Below are 22534 nucleotides of genomic sequence, written 5' to 3' on the forward strand. Positions count from 1 at the left end.
TCCACTTGCTGCCACGTTCCAATCCATTATCAGGCCCTTTCTCTTCCAACCATATCAGGCCCTGCTGACATTCCATTCTCCACAATCAATAAAAGTGATCTTTAAATCTTAAATAAATTTTTTCTGATTAAAACCTTTCGGTGGTTTCACATTTCCCTTGGGAAAAAGCGACACCCTTCCCACTGCTTCCCGGGTCCTCCAGGACCTGCCCTCCTGTCTCTTAATCTCCATCACCTTACTCTTCCTGGCACCACACCCCTCTTCTCTCGGGTCTTTCTCTTGCCTCAGGTGTTCCCTCACATGCTGTTCCCTTTGCTTCAAACACCGCTCCCTACTCTTTATCTAGTTTTTTTTTTTTAATTTATTTTATTTACTTATTTTTGGCTGTATTGGGTCTTCGTTGCTGTGTGCAGGCTTTCTCCAGTTGTGGCGAGCAGGGACTACTCTTCGTTGCAGTGCGTGGCCTTCTCATTGTGGTGGCTTCTCTTGTTGCGGAGCGTGGGCTCTAGGGTGCATGGGCTTCAGTAGTTGCAGCATGTGGGCTCAGTAGTTGTGGCTCACAGACTCTAGAGCACAGGCTCAGTAGTTGTGGCACACGAGCTTAGTTGCTCCGTGGCATGTGGGATCTTCCGGGACCAGGGCTCGAACCCGTGTCCCCTGCTTTGGCAGGCAGATTCTTAACCACTGCGCCACCAGGGAAGCCCTCTTTATCTAGTTTTAAATACCTAAGGGGATTTTACTCATCCTTCAAGTCTCTGCTCAGGGTCACTTCCTCAGGAAAAGCTTTCCTGAACTCCTCCCCCGAGTAGGTCTGCTCTCCAGTATGCATCTTAGAGTAGCTCACAGTCACACTTACAACCAATTATTCTGTTTGCTTCCCTAAGAGAATGTAAACTCCAAGAAGAGAGAAACAACATGTGTCTTATTCACTCACTGCTGTATCCCCAGGCACAGTATATGGTACTGAGTAGGTCCTCAGTAAATATGTAGGGCATTAAAAAACTTTTCAAGGGGATTCTCATCAGCCAATGAACGCTGACGTTTAAAATCTTTGCAATTATTTGCACAACATATACGTACTTAATGCTATTGAACTGTATACTTGAAAGTGGTTAAATGGTAAATTTTATATTACGTATAGTTTACTGCAATAAAGAAAAATCTTTGCAATTCAGATGATCAAAGATCACTTGTAACACTACCAAACACTGAAAACTAAGGTCAGATTTCCCCCCTAAAATTAATGCTAGAAAAACAAAGTTGGAAAAGTCGTTCATTAGCCGCTACTTTTTTTTGCCTGAGGACACCTAAAGAAACATAAGTTATCCCACAACACACATTATTTTTTAAAATACAGGATTATAACAATTTGAACTTTCAGAAAAATTCATCTGCCATTAAAAATAAATATTTCTCAGCCCGCATATGTAGATATTTCAAATGATACATGTTTTCTTCATTACTCGTTAAAGACAAATTGCTTGTTTAAAAAAACTGGGAAATATAGTAAGTAAAAAAAGTCCATAGTGGGCCTCCCTGGTGGCGCAGTGGTTGAGAGTCCGCCTGCCGATGCAGGGGACGCGGGTTCGTGCCCCGGTACGGGAGGATCCCACGTGCCGCGGAGCGGCTGGGCCCGTGAGCCATGGCCGCTGGGCCTGCGCGTCCAGAGCCTGTGCTCCGCAACGGGAGAGGCCACAACAGTGAGAGGCCCGCGTAATGCAAAAAAAAAAAAAAAAAAAAAAAAAAAAAAAAAGTCCATAGTGCCAGCACCCAAACAAAATCATGTAATATTTGATGTATGTAGGTACTTTATCTTTGTCCACGTACAGATCTTTTATATTAGAATCATGAGCTCTGAATTTTGCCCTTCTTACCCCACACATAAACACGTTTTTATGTCACTACTTACATATATTCTCTTTTAAATGGCTAAATAATAATCTAAATTTTTTAAACCAGCTTTCTTTATTTGGAAAACTTGGTTATTTCCAGTTTCTCATCATTACAAATTATACTGAAAGCAATATCTTTAAATACAAAGCTTTTTCCTTTAAATACAAAAGAGTATTTATTTACGATAGATTTACAGTTGTGGACTCACTGCCACAAAGACTCCTGATATATTTTTCAAATTGATTTCTAAAAAGACTAGAGTAATTTATATTTTTAAAGCATGAATATATCTCCCAATAGATGACATATCTTAAAAATATGAAATATTTCTGTGAATCAAGATGTATGATCATAAACGATAGTTAGTCCAGAAAACATAGCTACTCATCTCTTCTTACACTAATGGGCACCATCTCTGTGCCACATGGAGGTCTGGACTCCAGGGACAAACTCATAATAAGTACTAGGCTCAGAGAGAGACACAGAATTTTAATTACTCAAGTCCATGGCACATTTAAAATTCAAATACTTAAGGGAGAAATAATTGCTCTGTTGACCCTCTACATTCATTTAAATATGCTGTCCATGCATTGGAAGGAAAAGCAGTATCACTTAGATTATTTTTAATGTTTAGTTGTTTAATTCATCTACAATTTTTGTAAATGTGTGGTGTGCAATATAGATCCGGCTTTAAATTTTTCCAAATAGAAACATAATTATCTTAACTACATCTAAAACAACTATTTTAATATATTAAGTAATTATTTAATATTATCTCTTTTTTTAACATCTTTATTGAAGTATAATTGCTTTACATTGTTGTGCTAGTTTCTGCTGTATAACAAAGTGAATCAGCTATACATATACCTATATCCCCATATCTCCTCCCTCCTGTGTCTCCCTCCCACCCTCCCTATCCCACCACTCTAGGTGGTCACAAAGCACCGAGATGATCTCCCTGTGCTATGCGGCTGCTTCCCATTAGCTACCCGTTTTACAGCTGGTAGTGTATATAAGTCCATGCCACTCTCTCACTTTATCCCGGCTTCCCCTTCCCCCTCCCCGTGTCCTCAAGTCCATTCTCTTCGTCTGTGTCTTTATTCCTGTCCTGCCCCTAGGTTCTTGAGAACCATTTTTCTTAGATTCCATATATATATGTGTTAGCATACAGTATTTGTTTTTCTCTTTCTGACTTACTTCACTCTGTATGACAGACTCTTGGTCCAACCACATCTCTACAAATAACTCAATTTCGTTTCTTTTTATGGCTAAGTAATATTCCATTGTATATATGTGCCACATCTACTTTATCCATTCATCTGTCGATGGACACTTAGGTTGCTTCCATGTCCTGGCTATTGTAAATAAAGCTTAATAACTCTTTAATATTATCTTAACATTTTAAATAACTATTCATCCATTTCCCCACTGATTGGAAATGCCATCTTTATCAAAAAACATATATGGATCTGCATCTGAGCTTTCTATAACCTATTTTCCTAACGCAGTACCGTGATCACCACACTTTAATTTCTATAGCTTTATACTGTGTTCTGAGAGCTGGTTAAACAAATTTCTTCCAATTTTTTCTGGTCATTTTTTTCGTGGCTATTCTCACACATTTAACTCATCTGTACAAACTTTGAAACTGGCTTGGCAGTTTCCACTAAATTCCTTCAGCAAAACTTCACGTTCTGGATAGGAGCAGTAATGATTATCAGACTTACTTCCCTACCACAAACAATCATACAACTCAGCAAAATACATGAAGCAATTGTTTTTAGGCACTGGACAAGAGACAGCACAGGGCTGTGAAACTTGGGAGATAGAAAACAAATGAGATAAACACAAAATCCATCCCAGATTTCTACCCAGGAGCATTTTCAGGCATGGCATAAGGACGCAGAGTCCAAGGAAACAGCTGCAGTCTCACTGGGCAGAGGAAATGGCAATTAGAATTCAGAACTGCTAAAGGGCTGGAATTTTGAGGGCAGGGTAGGTGAGAGGACCTGTGAAGAGCAGAAATCCCCCAAAATCTGCCTAGAAGTCTCACTAAGTCTTTGGTCAAATACAAACCTGATAATGCACAGGACAAGAAGACTTGGCAGAGAACAACGGAGACTGTGAGCCAAAGAAAGATTCCTGAGGTTACACAGTACTGAGAGATGTTCAAGTTCTGAACCGATTTGGCTGAACACTCCAGGCCTTCAGCTGAGGCCCTAGAAAGTCCACTAGTACTATAGCCCAAGAGTAAAGGCCACTCTGGATCCACCCTAAAAAGTCTAAATCCAACACAATCTAGCCAGGCCAGCAGAAAATTAATTGTTTACCAAAACAAAACTCAACACTTTTCAGAAGATGATAGAGTAACTCATACTCTCAAACACTGAGCAATGTTTGTGCATACAACAAAAAACTTAAAAAATACAAAGCAGCAAAAAATTTTTATCAAGATATGACATAAATGTTAGAATTAACAGACAAGGACTCTAAAATTGTTATTATAAATATGTTCAAGGATTTAAAAGAAAAGATGGGCATAATGAGCAAACAAATGGAAAATCTCATCAGAGAAATGGATAAGCTTACAATAGATTGGACAGTGCAGGGAAAAAAATACCACTGAACTTGAAAACAGGCCAATAGAAACTATGCAAACTGAAGCACAAAGAGAACAGAAGTTTGAGAAAATGAACAAAGCCTCAATAAATGATGGGACAATATCAAGTGGTCAAACGTGAATTTGGAGTTCCAGAAAAAATGAGAAAAAAATTAGGGCAGAGAAATAATATATGAAGAAAAGAGAAAAACTTTCTAAATATGATGAAAAAAGATCAGTCCACAGATCCACACAGTTCAATGAACCACAAGAAACATATACAAAACCATACCCAGGTTCATCATGGTCAAATCGCTAAAAACAAAAGATTAAGCAAAAAAATCTTAGAGCAGCAGAGAAAAAAAAGACACATTACATGCAGGGGAATAACGATAAAAATGACTGTTGCTTTCACTTTAAAAAAAATGCAAACCAGAAGACAACGGAATGATATCTTTAAAGTGCTGAAAGAAAAATTATCCACTGAAATAAAATTCTACATCTCAGCAAAAATATCCTTTAAAAAGGAAAAACAAAAAGCTGAGAGAATTCATCACCAGGAGTCCTGGGATACAAGAAACAGTAAATGAAGTTTTTTAGGGCGAAAGGAAACGATATTAGATGGAAACTTGGATCTACACAAAGGAAAAGAGTGCGGGAAAAGGTAAATATAAAAGCCTTTTTTGTTTCTTTAGAAGAAAATGGTTGCTTAACGTATTATGGGTATATATGATATGTAGAAGTAAAACTGTCAAGAGGTGGGTGAATGGAGATGTATTTTTTTAAGTTCTAACATTAGAACTTTTATAAGTTCTAACATTATATATAGAACAGCATAAAATTAATTCTAGACTATGATATGCTAAGGTTACCGCTAAACAAAAATATAAGACCAAAAGTAAAGCTAAAAAGACAATAGAGGGACTTCCCTGATGGCACAGTGGATAAGACTCCATGCTCCCAATGCAGGGGGCCCAGGTTTGGTCCCTGGTGAGGGAACTAGAGCCCACATGCATGCCACAACTAAGGAGCCCACGAGCCGCAACTAAGGAGCCCGCCTGCCACAACTAAGACCCCAGGCAGCCAAATAAATAAATATTTTAAATAAATAAATAAAAAGACCATAGAGGAGATAAAACGGGATACTAAGAAATACTTGATTGATCCAAAAGAAAAGGAGTAAAAAGAAATAAACAAATGAGACAAATAGAAAACAAAGAGCAAGATGGTAGTGTTAAAATAAATCTAATCATAGGACTAGTTACATAAATTTAAGTGGACTAAGCACTCCAATTAAAAGGTAGAGATTTTCAGACACAAGCAGTTAAAAATAAAGTTACCCTCTATAGTTAAGTACATAAAATGCATTCAAAGGTTAATAGTAGTTACCCATAGTAGCAACCCCAAACACTATGTGCAAATGTGTGAAATGACTTTAGAACACAACCTAAAGGTGACTCCAGTAGAATTCCAAGGAGAAAAGGCTGGAATGTGAGGGTAGTTAATAGCTGACATTATTTACATTCATTAGCTTGTTCCATTTTCAGGATGACTCTCTGAGGAAGGTACCCCTTTGTATCCATTTTATAAGGGAGCAGACTAAGGCCCAGAGGAGTTATGTCATGTTTGCAGGATCACATGCTAGTGAAACCAATCAGCTCTACTGCACCACCTAAAAGATACTATGTCAACAGAGAGGAGGTGCCCAGGAACCACCCAAGGCAAGAGCAATCATCCATCAGGGTGTCTCCAGCCTGGCCCAGGGAAGAGAGTACCTGACCAGCAGAACTGATCGTGCAGTTTCCTTGGCAGGTACGTATATGTGGAGGAGATAAGCCCACCTCACTACCCTAACCTGAAAAAACTATCCATCAAGATTTTTTTCAACAAACTTTCTTGCCTTAGTTCCAGGGCCCACTGAGCCCTTATTCTGACTTTGCTGACCGGGGAGGAAGGCCCTGACCGAGGCATGCAAACGCCCTAACCCCTCTGAAGGCTAGCGTTGTCACAGTCAATAAACTGTAAATTTGGCTTCTGTTTCAGACTCTCGTACGTTTATTAAGCCTGACTTAGTTCCCCCCTGAGCCTTCTCACCTCGGGCCAAAACAGAACTTCTGGTCCCTCAGACATTTAGCAGAAAGTCCTAGACTGGAAGGACCCCATCAAGGCGAAGCTCTCACAGGAAGCTGCACAAGCACTGAGAGGCCGGGCCTGAGTGGTCAGTTAGGCCCTCCCAACTCTCTTGGACTCCATCTGCATTAAGAGGAGTCAAGAAAAAAGATGGTAATAAATGTGTGAGAAAGAACTCATGGTGTCGAGCACATCTATGGAAAGCCGGCCAGAAGAGGAAATCTTTTTTCATTAAATTTAGCCAAATTTATTATCAAAGAACATTCCTCCAGAGAGGCCTCTACAGAATTCCACAGGAATCACTCTCTCCAAACAGTAAGAAAACAACTGATGGAAAAATCAATCCATCAATCAATCAATCCCTCAGATCCACAAGGTACCAGCAAAATAAAGGCATTCCATTAAGACCAGGTGTGCAGAGTATAAAAATTATCAATCTGATCAAAAATAACACAAAATGAAAAAGTAGTGAAGCCACATAAATATTCCTCATGCATAACATGCATGTATAGTACTCCTGAATTTGGTATAAAAAAAGCCACAAAAATGACTCTTCCCTGAAGAAGCCCATGAAAACTCCCACCAAAGCCACCTGCACATTAGCGGTCAACCTTTCACGGATTCATTCAACCCCCATTTTTACACAACTCCTCTGAGCCTTCCTCGCCCTATAACTAACACTCTGCAGTGTCTCTCACACTGTATCTGACTCTCAATTGAACACTCTCCCCCGATACCCACCTTGTCAGTTCCCCCACTTCAGTCAGTGTCACCTTAATAGAGCTGCCTTCCCTGGCCACCATATGTAGAAAAGCACCGCCCAGCCCCGTCACTCTCCGCCCTGTCACCCTACTGCACTTTTCTGCGGAGCACATGTCACTAGTATATTTGGTTATTGTCTGTCCCTTTTGATAGAAGGAGTTCCATGACAGCAGGAATTTTGTCTGTTTTACTTTCTGCGGTATTTACAGCATTTAGAATGGTCCCTGGCATGAGAACACACAATGAATAAAATACTTGTCATTCAAAGTCTAATAGGGAAGTGAGGCCTAAACTGGCAGACAGACCTCATTAACAGGGTAATGTGGTGGCATAAAGGCATCATAACAGGCTCCACCTGGAGAATCGGAAACACTTCGTAGAGGAAGAGATGCAGAGCAGGCTGGTGAAGGGAGGGTGGAACTGGGGGCATTCCAGGTATGGCGGGCAACATGTGAAGGGGCACAGAACATAACAGAGCACCGCACACTTGGGGAACCTCGTGTAGCTGCAAGAAGGTGAATGGTGAGAAGGAAAGACAGGCGAGCTTGTAACAGGAAGGCAGGGCAGATATGGCAGGACACGTGTGCCTGGACAGGAGTCACCGGGTGGCTTTAACCTGAGGAAAGGCATGACCAGATTTGCACTTCACAGAAGTCTCTCTGGAGGCGGTAGGGGAAGGAGGGAATGAATGCCCATCTGTAGTCATGGAAAACATGTAGGAGCTTAGTGCCCAAGTCTCCACAAGTGGTAATGATGCTGAAAACCAAGGCCGTGTTGGGGATGGAGAGAAAACAGGAATCACGAGTGCACACGACTGGATGCAGGGATCACTCCCACTTTTCCAAAACCCTGCTTCACTATCACTTCCTATGGGAAGTGCCTTTTAAAAAAAGAGGGAAAAGAAATATTTTAAGGCTCATATCTCTGTCTCCCTCTCCGGCCCCTCCCCACCCCCACTAATAATTCCAGGCATGGCTGTACCCAGAAACCACACCATGTAATCAGACAACAATTTCTGTCTTCCTCTCACAGCTCCGCTCTCCTCTGAAAGAACCAGCATCATTCTTAGGTCAGTATCTTGTGCACGGTGTCCCTCAGCAGTTCAGGTTTAAATAAGCCTAAGATAGCAATCCCACAACAAAGGCCTACCGTTCCAACAAGGCTCACTCTCTCCTGTGGGAAGCGGGATGCTCTTTCCCGAATGGCAAACCTGAGCTGAGCCTCCTGCTGGACCGGAGATAGGGCCACCACAGCACACAGAGGGACCGTCGGGGAGGGCTGGTTCCCCAGGGAAAATGTGGGCGCTACTACCAGGAAACGGGGAGTGATGCTAGGCAAAGTGCAATGTTCCACCATGGCCTTCTTCTCTTGATTTAAGGAAAAACAACATTTTCAAAGGCTCCCCCCACTTCCCGAGTTTCACCCTAGCTGATGGTGCTCAGCTGGAGTCCTGCGGCATCACTCGGTCCCAAACGCCGTAAACTTATATTTCTCAATCTCGCAACAGTCCACTTTGAGGAGCCTCATCACCCTCACTTGCCACAGAGGCAGAGAGCCGTGAACCGAAACATGCCCGAGGGTAACAGGTGCTACACGTGGGCATGTGAATCTTGGACTATCTCATGCCGACCCTCTAAACGCAAAGTCATGCCAGTAGAATAGACCAATTAACAAAGAAGAGCTCAGATCATGCTTCTTCCGGATTCCAAGCTCTCTGGTGTCACCTGTAGGATGAAGTCCAAAGTCTTTTCACGTCATCCAGGACCCTGAGCCTTCCCGTCTCCTCCTGCACCTCAGCCCACCTTACTTCCTGAGCAGGGCCACAGCTGAAGAGTTGACAGGGCACCACACGCTCCCAGCCGCGGTGCTCACTCCCACTGACTCCCTCTGGAAGGCCTGCCACCCGCCTCCCGTCTGATGACGGGCCCCCCCCTCCTCGTCTCCTCTCCCCGCCCCCCTCAGTTAGGGGCTCACAGTGTCTCTTTTGACTTTCCCTCACACAAGCCTAGTTCAGTACTCCACTCGCACACTCCCTCATCATGTATATCATTTTCCCATAGGACACACCCTTTTATAATTATTTATATCTTTTTTTTTCCCCTTGAATTATAAAAGCTCCTTGAGGCTAAGATGGGGTCTTTCATCTCTCCATACTTAACACCCAGCACAGACGTGTGGCTCGTATCGGGGGCTATGCTTATTAAAGGAATGTTTTGATGACGAAAATTTCACATTATTGGCGATCTTTCAACCCTTCGTAAGTTCTATCTTACATTAGTGTTACCTTTTTTCCTTTTTTAACATTTATATTATACATAGATAATTCAATACAAGGGCAAGGAATAAAGTATTTCCTAGAATCTACTCCAGGAAAAATTTTCTCTTATCTGAACAACTTGACAGGATTCCTTCCTGTTATTAGAAAATGAAAATGTCAGCCTCCATCATTCCATTAATACCTGGGCTGCAGGAAGCTCAGGCTACACCTCATGCCAAAACTGCACTAGCCCGGGTTACATGGTTCTAGACAGAACTGTCTCTCCATTCCCTCCAGTGACTGAGGTATACAAAGGTATGTCAGCTATTATAAACCACTTTAAATTCTTTATGAAAGGAAACAGAGATACATAGGTCACAGTGGATAAATAACAGCTCTTACTATTAGTCAGAATATAGAGGACACATTCTGTCTTGATTAGTTAAATCAACATTCAGTGCTTTTGCTTATGTTGAGCTCCCTGATGAAAGTAACAGAAATCAGTCTCTTTACCAAACATATCCAGAGTTGGCACATAGTGGGAGCTGAATGACCCTTCCTAGTCCCAGGCCCTGCCACCTATACCTCTGCTCTCCAGGCCCCAACCACTAGATAATAGACCTCTGCCTCCTCTTATTTACAGCCTCATTTCATAAATAAATACAAATTGTGCCACCTCCTTAGGTGGGGAAAAATGATCAATTCAAGTTACATAATACATGTAAAAATTAAACAAGAATGAGATGTCCAGTGATGGGGATGACGGCTAAGATTTATCTACTGATTAGTCTGTGGGCTTTTAAATCTACTCATTTAAATACCATGACAACCTAGGTGGCAGGTTACTAGTATCATCCTAATTTTACAGATAAGAAAACTGAGGCATGAGAAATCAGATAATTTCCCCAAAGGTCATACAGCTAGTAAGTGGTGGGGCTGGGATTTGAATCTATATATTTGTAACCACACAGATATATGGCATATAGAGAAACTAATACTAAGATGGCCAGAGCCAAAAGTAGCTAAGCCCTTCAGAAGGAAAAAAAAAAAAAAAACAAAAAACTATTGACTAAAAGTATGATCTTCTATCCTTTTTTAGTCTGCTTAGACTCATTACCATAAATTATAATCAACACCTCCTGGGCAATAATGCCCCCCAGAGAGCATAACAAGGGTTAAGAGTTTGGACTGTAAGGCAAGACAGAGAGAGCTGGGCTCATAGGCTCACTCCACCACATCCTAGCTGCGGACACCTGGCACGTTACGTCATATGGTGGGCACAAATCCAGGTGACCACAGGGTTCACGGTTTCCCCCACTGATTACCTCTGTACCAGCCCCCTTCTTTTTATTTATTTATTTATTTATTTATTTTTTTTGCTGTACGCGGGCCTCTCACTGTTGTGGCCTCTCCCGTTGCGGAGCACAGGCTCCGGACGCACAGGCTCAGCGGCCATGGCTCACGGGCCCAGCCGCTCCGCGGCATATGGGATCCTCCCAGACCGGGGCACGAACCCGTATCCCCTGCATCGGCAGGCGGACTCTCAACCACTGCGCCACCAGGGAGGCCCCCAGCCCCCTTCTTGTGAGAACTCTCCTCTCTCTGCATCACCAGAAAACATGGTTGGTATGACCCCTCCTCCCCAGCCAGGGTAGCTTGTCTCAGTTGGCTGCCTGGATAAATTTGAACAATCACAGTGTCTCACAGCCTGGTGAAGGGATGGGTCCAGGGTCCTAGCTGGGCCAGAGTCACCCCCGGGTACTTTTCTAACTGGAGCTGGGAGAAGCTTTTCCTCTCAAAGCTTAGGGTTTCCTCTCAAAGCTTAGGGTTTCCTCTCAAAGCTTAGGGTTTCCTCTCAAAGCTTAGGGTTTCCTCTCAAAGCTTAGGGTTTCTCAGAGAGAAAAGCTGGCATGTTAGAGAGGCCTAGAGAGAGGTAAGAGCATTGGAGTCCCGCGTTCTGGTCTCTGCTTCCAACTCCAAGGTTATCAAACGGCCAACAAAACCACCTCGAGAAGTGAAAAGGAATGGGTTTCTGTCACTTTCAGCTAGAGGAGCTCTAACTCCAACTCTGAAACTTAGTTTCCTCATCTGTGAAATGGGGAATTTAGAACAGCAGCCCTTCCCTCCCTGGCCAGTCCCGATGGGGAACGGAGATATGTATGTTCAGTACTGGAGCATTGGGTCAGGAATAGAGGGCTCCGTGGCCATCAGCAGACCCTAATAACACAAGAGCACTTGTCCCAACAGACTGTTGCCAAAGATGATGGAGTCATTCTCGGTCTCTCTCTGTCTCGTCACATCCAGCACGACAGCAAGTACTTTTGGTGGTAACTTCAAACTACAGTTGACCCTTGAGCAACACGGGGGTTAGGGGCACCATCACTCCACAGGGTCAAAAATCCATGTGTGACTTAGTTTGCCCTTGGAATCCAAGGTTCCTCCGTATTCACGGTTCCACATCTGTGGATTCAACCAGCCTCGGTTTGTGAAGTACACTAGTATTTATCGACACTATTGAAAAAAATGCACGTAGAAGTGGGCCCCTGCAGCGCAAACCTGTGTTGTTCAAGGGTCAACTGTATAGATTATCTAAAATCCAACCGCTTCTTGAAATGTCCACGGCCACTACCCTGGACCAAACCAGGATGAGAACCTCTGCCACTGCCACAGCCTGCACCTCCGGGCTCTGCCCTGACTTCTGACAGTCTACTCTCCACACAGTGGTCAGAGGGGTCCCATTAAACTGTAGGTCAGAGAGATGAACATGCTCCAGTGGCGCATCTACTCGGCGTGCCCATCAGGGCTGTTCCCCGGCTTCCCTGCACTCTTGGCCACCCCTGCCTTCTTGTCCTCACACAGCCACCCAGCTCCCGCCTGAGGGCCTTCACTCCTGCTTCCTCCACGCGGACTTTCCTTTCCCAAACACCTTCAGCCCTCACTCCCTGCCCTCCCTCTGCTCAAAGGCCACCCTCTCTGGGAGCAGTCGCTGAACACCCTGTTGAAACTGGCAGCCCCCCCGTCCCATCTAGCTCTGTTTCTCTCCGTAGCACTTACCACCATCTGACCTACCATATCCAGTTCCCCATTTGTTTACTGTCTGTCTCCCCTCCCCAGAATATAAGCTTCATGAGAGCAGCGGTTTTTGACCGTTTTGTTTACTATTGTTTCTGGCACATAGCAAGCCCACAATAAATATTTGCTGAATGAATGAACAAATGAATGAATGAGTGAATGAATTTGCCCTCAATCTCCTTTTCTGGGAGTTGGTGGGGGGGGTAAAACATGGACTATAGCAAGAAAAAAAAATGTGAAAACCTTACTGTGAAACTTTGCACTTACTTGGCACAGCGAACCCAGTGTGTGTGTCGGTACAGAGAATATAAGAAGCGCTGGTGATACATGTTCCATACTTTGATAGATTTGTCTTCAGAAGCTGTAGCAAGAAACTGGCCATCGGCTGAAAAGTCCACACTTCTAACTGGAGCTGTGTGAGCTTTAAATTCAGAGGATTGCCCTCTCCTGGAGACAAACAGTTTAATATTTATAACATTTGATTTAATTATCAGTATACAGACTTTGAAACATATAAAATAGTTGTTGTAAAAACTGACAGAAGTGTGAAAAGGCTGTGTTGTACTGTACTCTTCATCGACACTGTTCCAAGCTGGTTTTGCTAGTTAAAGTCACAGCTGACACTAAACAAGTGAGAACCCAGTGGTCCCCACCCTGAAATGCATTTGCTGACTTTGCTTTAATAGGAAGCTACGGAATAATATTTTGAACAAATCTCTACCATGCATTTTAACTTCCTGTTGTTCCTCTAGAGAGAGCAACATACAGTTTAAATAAACTGCAACCTAGAAAACCTAAGATTCATTAAGTGAAGAGCTCTGAGGTAGGGTTTTCAAACTGGGCTCACATGGAAATTGTGTGGACTGGCAGTCTGTCTTGGGAAGGAGGAGATGTCCCCTATGTCACCTGCCTCTATACAGAATGTCCCTGGGTGATCTGACTTTCCTGCTTTCACCCACCAGCCATGCGCACTGAGACCCTGAGGTACACCTAAGGCCTTGCTCTCCCCTGAGCCCAATCTTACATTCATAAGCAAAACAAAAGATAAATGGTCATAACATATTGATCCTTCAGTTCTCAACACCTTGAAATTTCAGATACTTTTTTTTTCTTGGCTAGGGTGGGAAAAAGAGAATAGGAAAAAAAAGTTGGAGAAAATAATGTTTGGCATTTAAGGAGAAGCAGCAGGAAAAATGTTGACATAATTAGGGGTAGGCTAGTAGACAGCGCTGGAGTTAAATGGTGACTTTTTTTTTTTTTTTTTTTTTTTTTTTTGCGGTACGCGGGCCTCTCACTGTTGTGGCCTCTCCCGTTGCGGAGCACAGGCTCCGGACGCGCAGGCTCAGCGGCCATGGCTCACGGGCCCAGCCGCTCCGCGGCATGTGGGATCCTCCCGGACCGGGACATGAACCCGTGTCCCCTGCATCGGCAGGCGGACTCCCAACCACTGCGCCACCAGGGAAGCCCTAAATGGTGACATTTGGGAAATGCTACTTTGTGTCAGCGTTTCCAAGTTCCCAAGTTACTTTCACTTTATACTACATTTAGACTTAGCAATTTTTCCATTCAGAAAGTTGTATTTATACAGGTGATGCCTTATGGGAAAAATCAGCACAAGTGTTTGAAGAAGATCAGGCAGCAGAACTTGCAGAAGCCTGGAGGTTACACTCAGCTCGTCCCCAACACCCGACAGGTCAGCAAACCTATTTAATGTGGCAGTGAGACTGCTGTTACCGCCTAAATAGCGTTTGAATCCCTCCTCGTCTTTCCATCCCAGCTCTGCTTGCATTAAGGTAGATATTCGTACCCTCAGTATCCTTCACCTAGATTACTGCAAAAGCCTCTTAACTGGCCTCCCTGCTCTAATCTTTTATCTCCCTCCAGTCACCTACATCCTGTGCGTACAGCCTTGCTAAATGTATAATTCTAAGCGTGTAAATCCCAGTGTAAACGTGTCATGGGCTGCTCTCCAAGAAAAAGTACAACGCCCAAGCTCTTTGGCCACTGCCTGCCACTGCACTGACCTTTGTACTCTTACAACAGTCTCACTGCTTCAAACACACCTCTGGCTTTGTACTTACAGCTTTCTTAGCCTGACTACTTTCCCCTACCAGCAAAGCCCCCTTGACCAACCCAGACAGGCTTAATTGTTCCCTTTCTATTATAGCTATTTAGCTTATTACATTATACAGTAAATTTTGTTTTAAAATAGTCCTGTTTCTCTCCTATTAGGCAGTACTTTTTTGAGGACAGGAAAGTCGACTTACTCATCTCTAAAAGACCAGCATCTAGCACAATGTCAGGCGTGGAAAAAGAACTCAGTACATTTTGCTGAATTCTGCTGGGAAGAGTCAATACTTAATGGTTCTTAGATCCATCCTGGCTTTCCCTTCCAGTGGCCTGTAGAAGGCAGAGGTGACTTTGTCATAAGTCTCCATCACCTGATATATGACACACCAAGAACAATTAAAATCAATATTTAAAAAAAAGTAGGAGGGAGCATTCAGGGACTACTAGTTCAGTGAGGTTTCAAGAGAAAGTTCTTTGAGTGGAAGTCAGGAGTCCAGTATGGCCTGATTTTAAGAATAAAGCCTAGAGAAAGCAAAGACTTGGCAACTGCTGTGGCCAGGAAGCCAGGAGACAGTGGGTATCATCAAAGTCTGCCCTGACCTTTCTTCTGCACTCCACACTGCAGGAGCCTTTCCTGCTTGCATTCTTTCTAAAAGCCGCTCCTCTCGGCTATAGCCTGGCCCAACTGCCAGATCCAGATCCGGTCTCAACAGGAAGCATACAGGAAACCGAGATAAGAGGGCCTAGTGTTTGTTGTGCTGGTGCTTAACTGGTTTCTAGTTCCTCACATCGCCTTAACACAGACTTTCCACCTCCCACACATTTACCTGCCCTTTCCGCCCAAATTCTCTTGATTGCCGACTGTGATGAACGCCAGGCCAGACCTGCCTCTGAACTCGCTCCTACTATGCTTTCTTAGCCTTCCGGTCACCAGCTCTGGTGTTTGCTCATCTGGCTGCCCACAATTCCCCTCAGCCCTGTGCACACACGTCACTCCTCCCCATGGGAGGTGGAATCCACCAATTTCTCCTCCCTTTGAATCTCGGCTGGGGCTGTGACTTACTTTGACCAACAGAATGTGGCAGAAGGGATACATACTGTGCAAGTTTCAGGACCAGCCTTTAAAGAGTCTAGCAGCTTCGGCGTTTACCATCCTAGAACCCAGCTGCCATGCTGGAAGGAAGTCCTTATAGAGCCGGGGTAAGGGCATATGGAGGACCAAGGTGCCCCAGCCAATAGCCAGCACTAAGGCCACAGGTGTATGAGGGAGACACTGGACCGGCCAGCCCAGCTGCCAGCTTAGTGAAGCTGCGTGAGTGAGAGCCAACATCAGTGCGGCAGACGAGTCGTCCAGACGACCCATAACGTTGTGAGAAATGATAGTGATTGTATTAAGCTACTAAGTTTTGAGGACTGTTATGCAGCAATAGGTAACTGGTTAATCAGTTTCCTTCTCATGGCCATGACGCACTATTGCCCTGGCCCCACTATGATCTGATTTAGGAAGAGGAACTAGACGTGTCTACAGAAGCCTAACTGCTGTACTTAGATCAGCCAGTACAAGTTAATGGTTCAGTGTGGTTTTAGTTCATCTACCCTTGTGCAGTTTACTGAGATTTCCCTGAATTAGCGATGGGAGACTGAGGCTGTGCTGAAAATAACAAACCACTAGTCCTGAAATTGAAGGGTTTTAAAAAATGCTTTCACTTTTGGACCCCAAATCAGCCTCTTGTCCTTACAATTCCCTCTACATTGCCATCTGCAGTATCATAATATGCCACTTCTCCTCAGTAGTGTTTGCTACCTCAGGATACTGTTCAGATTTCTCAGTATGGAGATCATTTGGGTAGTGGCAGGAAAAAAGTGCCCACTGGCAGGGAAATGCCCCTGGAACTTTCATTCATTTGCGAGTGCCTGAGCCTGTTCAGTCACGAACCACAAATCAAATCCTGCCACAACAGAGTGAAGGAAAACACTCGTTTCTTATTATCCGAAGTATTTATGGAGGAAATGATATGATGTGTGGGATTTGTTCTAAAAATACGTATTCCAGAAAAGAAAGAAAAAAGGTGTGTGGCAACGGGGGAACAGATGAAACAAGACTGACAGAACACTGATAACTGCTGGATATAGGGGACGGTTATGTGGGGAGGGAGTTGTCACATTACCCATTCTATTTTCATGTATGCTTGAAATTCTTTATAATTAAGAGTTTAAAAAGTTTTAAAATAATCAAGGCTCAATAATTGTTTAAAATAGATGGGCTATCACCTAGGATTTAAAAAAACCTCTTATAGAGAGGTTTGCTATGACAGGATAGGACTGTGCACAAATGCAATGAGGTTTATACATTTGTCAGAAATTCTCTTTAACAAGAAAATTCTGGAGCCCAAATGAATGATATGCATCAAAGAATAGCTAGCCCCGGGGTTTTTAATAGAGATTCAAAGTCCCCTCAAGGATCCACGATGGGTGGTGGTAGGTTAATAAACTGTAAAATCTTGGTTAGACGGGCTGATGTATATCTCTCTGGGGAGACGATCTAAAGCTTACATCAGATTTATAAAGGGACTGATAACCATCACCTTTCCTAACCGCCCCCCAAGAAAACCTTAGGACACATTAAGCATATTTCCACGGTTAGAAATAGTTTTCAAACAGAAGACACAATTATGAGTTAAAGATGAGGAAAAACTGGTACGAAATAGTTTGAATTTAAGACAAGGGCAGTACACCTTGTTTGTGACTCAGACTAAAGATGTGCAGGTAACTGGGGGTGTGGGCATTCCAAGAACGGCACAAGGAACAGCCCGCCTCCAGTTTTCTTTCACATTTCTAAACCCAGAGCATAACAGGTGTTTGTTTCTCTTACTTGTCAGGAATCCAGAGTCTAACAGTCCTGTCTCGTGAAGCAGATGCCAGTAAGTTTCCAAGTGGAGAAAACTGCACGCTGGTTATAACGTCCTTGTGACCCACATATCTGAAAGCTCTAGCTTGCGGCTTGAAACTCCATAGCATGAGAAACGTATCCCAAGAACCAGTAGCTATTAAGAAATAGAAGAACAAAACCACTGTGTGTTAAAACACAAATGTAGGCACGTCTCATTACAATGGGCAGCATATCTAAGAACAAGACGTCCAGGTAACAGAGGGGCCTGGAGGTTGTAAGACAGACCAAGTAATGGCAAAAACATTAGTAAAAGAAACCCCAAGCCACATCACTAATATGCAAGCTTGGCTGTGTCCTGTGTAGCCACAGAGCAGGATTATTGGCCCCTGTATTTGGTTAGAACTCAATGACTATTTACTAGAAGAAGGCAGCACAATACAACAGAGACACAGGAGTAGGAGTCAGTTCTGTCTCTCTCAGGTTGACTGAGAAAGTAACTTAATCTTTGTGTCATAAGGACTGAATGCTTTCCCTGAGAGGGCTGGATGAGAATGATTTTTTTTTTTTTTTTTTTTTTGCGGTACGCGGGCCTCTCACTGCCTTGGCCTCTCCCGTTGCGGAGCACAGGCTCCGGACGCGCAGGCTCAGCAGCCATGGCTCACGGGCCCAGCCGCTCCGCAGCATATGGGATCCTCCCAGACCGGGGCACGAACCCGTGTCCCCTACATCAGCAGGCGGACTCTCAACCACCGCGCCACCAGGGAAGCCCGAGAATGATTTTTTTAAACTGTTTAGGCAGAGATAACTTCACAGATACAGAACAGTCATAATACTAGTTTAAAGAACATTAATATACCCTTTACCAGATCCACCTGTTGTTACTGTTTTGCCCCATTTGGTTTATACTTTGCTCCTGTGCTCACTCTTTTTCTGTACACAAGCATGTATGTGTGGGCACACATACACACAATTTTTTCTTCCTAAGTGATTTTGGGGTAAGTAAATTCATCATCATGGCACCTTTATTCCTAAATACTTAAGCGTATTTTTCTAAGAATAAAGATATTCTCTTACATGCCAATAGCACTGTAATCAACTTCAGAAAATTACCAGTGACAGTACTTTAATCTACCGTTTTCCAGTTTTGTGAATTGACCAGTAATGTCTTTTATAGCTAGATAAGGTAATCTTAAAACACACTTTTTGCTCTGTTATGACATTCTACAACTAATAAAAGAGTCATGTGTTTCAGACATTAACTTTAAGGCTTTAAGAAAAGGAAAACAAATGAAATCAACAGTGGAAATAAATGCCTTAAACAAGGAATGAAGAAATAAACAAATGAAAGATAGATCTAACTCTTGCCCTAAAACCAAATTTTATATATTCATGTAGCCCCAAAATAGCCCCAGTGAGAGGAACCAGTTCAATGAGAATCACTAGGTCTAGACTGTAGAATGTTTAGAAAAAATACAACTTTATAAACTTGAAATACAATTAGTATTACTGTTAGAAGAGAAATATAAAGTCACTGAAAACCTTCTAAGTTCCTTAGCCATAGATAAAATTCATTTGGACTTGGCCTATGCAATGTTTCCATGTAAAATAGTTAAGTGAGTTTATAAGCTGTATACTACCCCCTATTTTTAAAAGTACAAAAAGTTGATATTCCATTACAGCTCATCAAATTATTAAATAAATCAGGGTTTGAATTATCTGGGGCTAATGTGGACAAAATAGGGAAAACAATGAATTATCATGTACATTATATTGGGGACTCTATTTGAGTTCTAAGGTATTATGCTACAAACAAGAGCTACAAGAGGGAGCAAGACACAATCTCTCGCCCTCAGGGAATCACAACAGAGCAGGAGATGGTTCATTAGATTATAATATCATACATGTTCAGAGGACTTTTATATATTATTTATTCTTTTTTCTCTTCCAGGTTTGAGATATACATCATGAAATGATTACCACTATAGGTTTAGTGAACATTCATCATTTCATATTTCTCATTAAAGAAAAAGGAAAAAAAAATTTTTTTTCCTTGAGATGAGAACTGTTAGGATTTACTCCCTTAACTTTCACATATAACAGACAGCAGTGTGAATTATATTAATCATGTTGTACATTACATCCCTAGTACTTATAAGTGGAAGCTTAAACCTTTTGACCATATACTTAATGCTATACGGGGTAGTTAGTGGTCCTTTCGAAGGAAGAGACATTCGAGCAGAGACTTGAGTGAAATGAGGAGTGATCCAGGCTAAGACGTGAAGAAAGAGCATTCTGGGCAGGAGGGCTCCACATGCGAGGGCCTGAGACAGCCATGCACTTGTCAACCTGAGGAACAGCAAGGAGACCAGCATGTCCACAGGGGAGGGCAGAAAAAGAGAACAAGGGATGGAAGCCCAGAGAGAAGCTGATGCCAGCAAGGAGCCATGGTGAGAGGTGTGTATTTAGTTCTCAGCCACTGAAGGATTGTAAGCAGGAGGACCTTGTGATCTGATTTAAGAAAACTGCTGCTCTGACAGTGAGAAAAGGATGATCTTTGCAAAAATGATGTTGGGTCAACTGGATATTCACAAGGAAAAAAAATGTACCTTGACTTCTACACTTTATACTGTACACAAAAGTAATTCCGCATGGATTGCAGATCTAAATGTGATCGGTAAAACAATAAGCTTTTAGGAGAGAACGTAGGGGAATATCTTCATGGCCATTGGGGTAGGCAACGATTGCTTAGATAATACCTGAAAATGACTAAATTACTAAAATTACTAAAAGAAAAGAATGATAATTTGTACTAAAGTAAAATTAAGAAATTTTGTTCATTGAAAGATACCGCCAAGCAAGTGAAAACGCACGCCACAGAGACAAAAAAGATATTTACAATACGTTTATCCAACATATAATAAAGAATATATAAAGAATCCTAGAAATCAATAAGGAAAGGCAGTAAAATACGACAGGCAAATACATAGGCAAAGGGCTTAAACAGGCACTTCATAAAGGAGGCTATGCAAATGGCTGATAAACATATGAAAAGGTGCTCAAATCCATTAGTCACTAGGAAAGTGCAAATTAAAACCACAATAAGATATCACTACACTCTCATTAGAATGGCTACAATAAAAGAGATAAATAGTACCAAATCTTGGTGAGTATGTGTAACAAGTGGAGCTCTCAAATAATGCTGGTCGTTTTAAGCACCCTTGGAAAACTGTTTTGAAATCTGTTGAAGCTGAATGGACACTTACCATCTGACTCAGAATTTGACTCCTAGGTATATACCTACAGAAATTCTTATGCATGTTTAGCAGAAGACATGTACAATAATGTTTGTGGAAGTACTATTCAAAGAAGACCAAAACTAGAAACCCAACGGTCCATCAAAGTAAAACGCACACGTAAATTGTGGTACATTCATACTGTGTACCTAACGTGTAATTAAATTTCATTTATACGAAGTTCAAGAAGAAGCAAAACTAATCTATGGAGTTAGAAGTCAGCATAGAGATCATGTGGGTGGTAGGGAGGGAGGAGAGTGGCTAGAAGGGAGCACAAGAGGGCTTCGTACTCTGGATGTTGGCAAAATGGGCATGTCACAGTTGTGGAAATTCAGCAAGCTGTCCAATTTTGGTACATATCTTACACTTTAATAAAATGTTTAGACGAAACGAACAAAAAAATCTCACTCTGGCTGTTGTGTGGAGTATACACAGCGGGAAGAAGGAAATCAATCAGGAGGCTATTGTAGTAATCCGGCCAGAAGGTGGTGGTCTGGACTAGGCTGAAGGCTGTGGAAATGGTAGAAGCAGTCAAAACCAAGATATATCCTAAAGACGGAGTCCACAAGGCTTGCAAACACATTAGATGTGAAGGGGAAAGAAAGAAAAGAAACAAAGGTGCCCAGCTTTTGGCGTGCGCACCCAGGTAAATCTTAGAGAGATTTAATGAGATTAAGGCATTTAAAGTATTCAGTGAAATAATACTCAGAAGACGTGCCTGGCACATAGAAAACGCTCAAATGTAGCTATTATTACTGTCGTTTTAATTTTTGTTACTGTCAGCAGCAACAGTGTAGATAATACATTAGAGACTGGAAACTGGATGGGATCACTCAGACAGTGAGTCTAGATAAAGAAGAGGGTGCAGACACTTAACCTGGAGAGAAGGGAGAGACAGGAAGGAGCCATAAATGGAGGAGGAGGGGGCAAGGAGACTGTGGTGTCCAGGAATTCAGGACGTGTTCCAAGAGGCTGACGGGCTGTGTGAAGTGCTTTGAAGAGACCTGGTTAGGATCAGGCCTGAACACGACCAGCTACATAATTTGGGGGGTCCAGTGTAAATGTGGAGGCCCTTGTAGGAAATCATTAAGAATTTCAAGACCATGATAGCAGGGCATTAAACCAAGTATGAGACCTGCGCAACGATACAGGTCATTTGCCCAAGAAGCCAGCCCTAGGCCCGAGGATCAAACGTTGGCTTGGCAACAAGGATTGTTTCAGTGAAGCGGTGGGATCAAAGCTGGAATGGTGTGGGTTGAGGAGAAAACGGGAGGGAGGCAGTGGAGAGAGTTAATATACACAATTGATCCATGAACTCATTGAAGGTTTACAGGGTCACTAATGTTCAATATGACAAGGACCAGAAAAAATGTTATTATAGGATCATGGTGAAGCAACAATTGATTGGGGGTGGCATGGGCTGAGGCGGGGGAGGGCAGAACCAGAGGAATAAGAACATGACACTTAACTGAGAAGGTGCCACAGGACTTGAGCCTTTACACATTTTGTCAGAAAAGGAAAAGGACGTCTTAAGCAGAGCGGATGCTCAAAAATCATAAATTTAGAGT

General features: G+C 42.7%; 1 protein-coding gene across 3 annotated transcripts in view; it reads right to left on the reverse strand.

The window, feature by feature from the left end:
* POC1B (POC1 centriolar protein B) overlaps positions 1-22534 on the reverse strand; it is a 109499-nt gene that overhangs the window by 70331 nt on the left and 16634 nt on the right. For all 3 annotated transcript variants that reach the window (XM_082636017.1, XM_082636016.1, XM_082636015.1), the window contains 2 exons: positions 17656-17827; positions 12981-13160 (listed from right to left, as the gene is read on the reverse strand). In XM_082636017.1, coding sequence (XP_082492143.1) covers positions 12981-13160; positions 17656-17801 — 326 coding nt within the window. In that variant the 5' untranslated portion in view covers positions 17802-17827. The remainder of the gene's footprint in view (positions 1-12980; positions 13161-17655; positions 17828-22534) is intronic.

The sequence above is a fragment of the Mesoplodon mirus genome (genome assembly GCF_964341445.2).
Source record: "Mesoplodon mirus genome assembly, chromosome: 11".
NCBI classification, from domain to species: Eukaryota; Metazoa; Chordata; class Mammalia; order Artiodactyla; family Ziphiidae; genus Mesoplodon; species Mesoplodon mirus.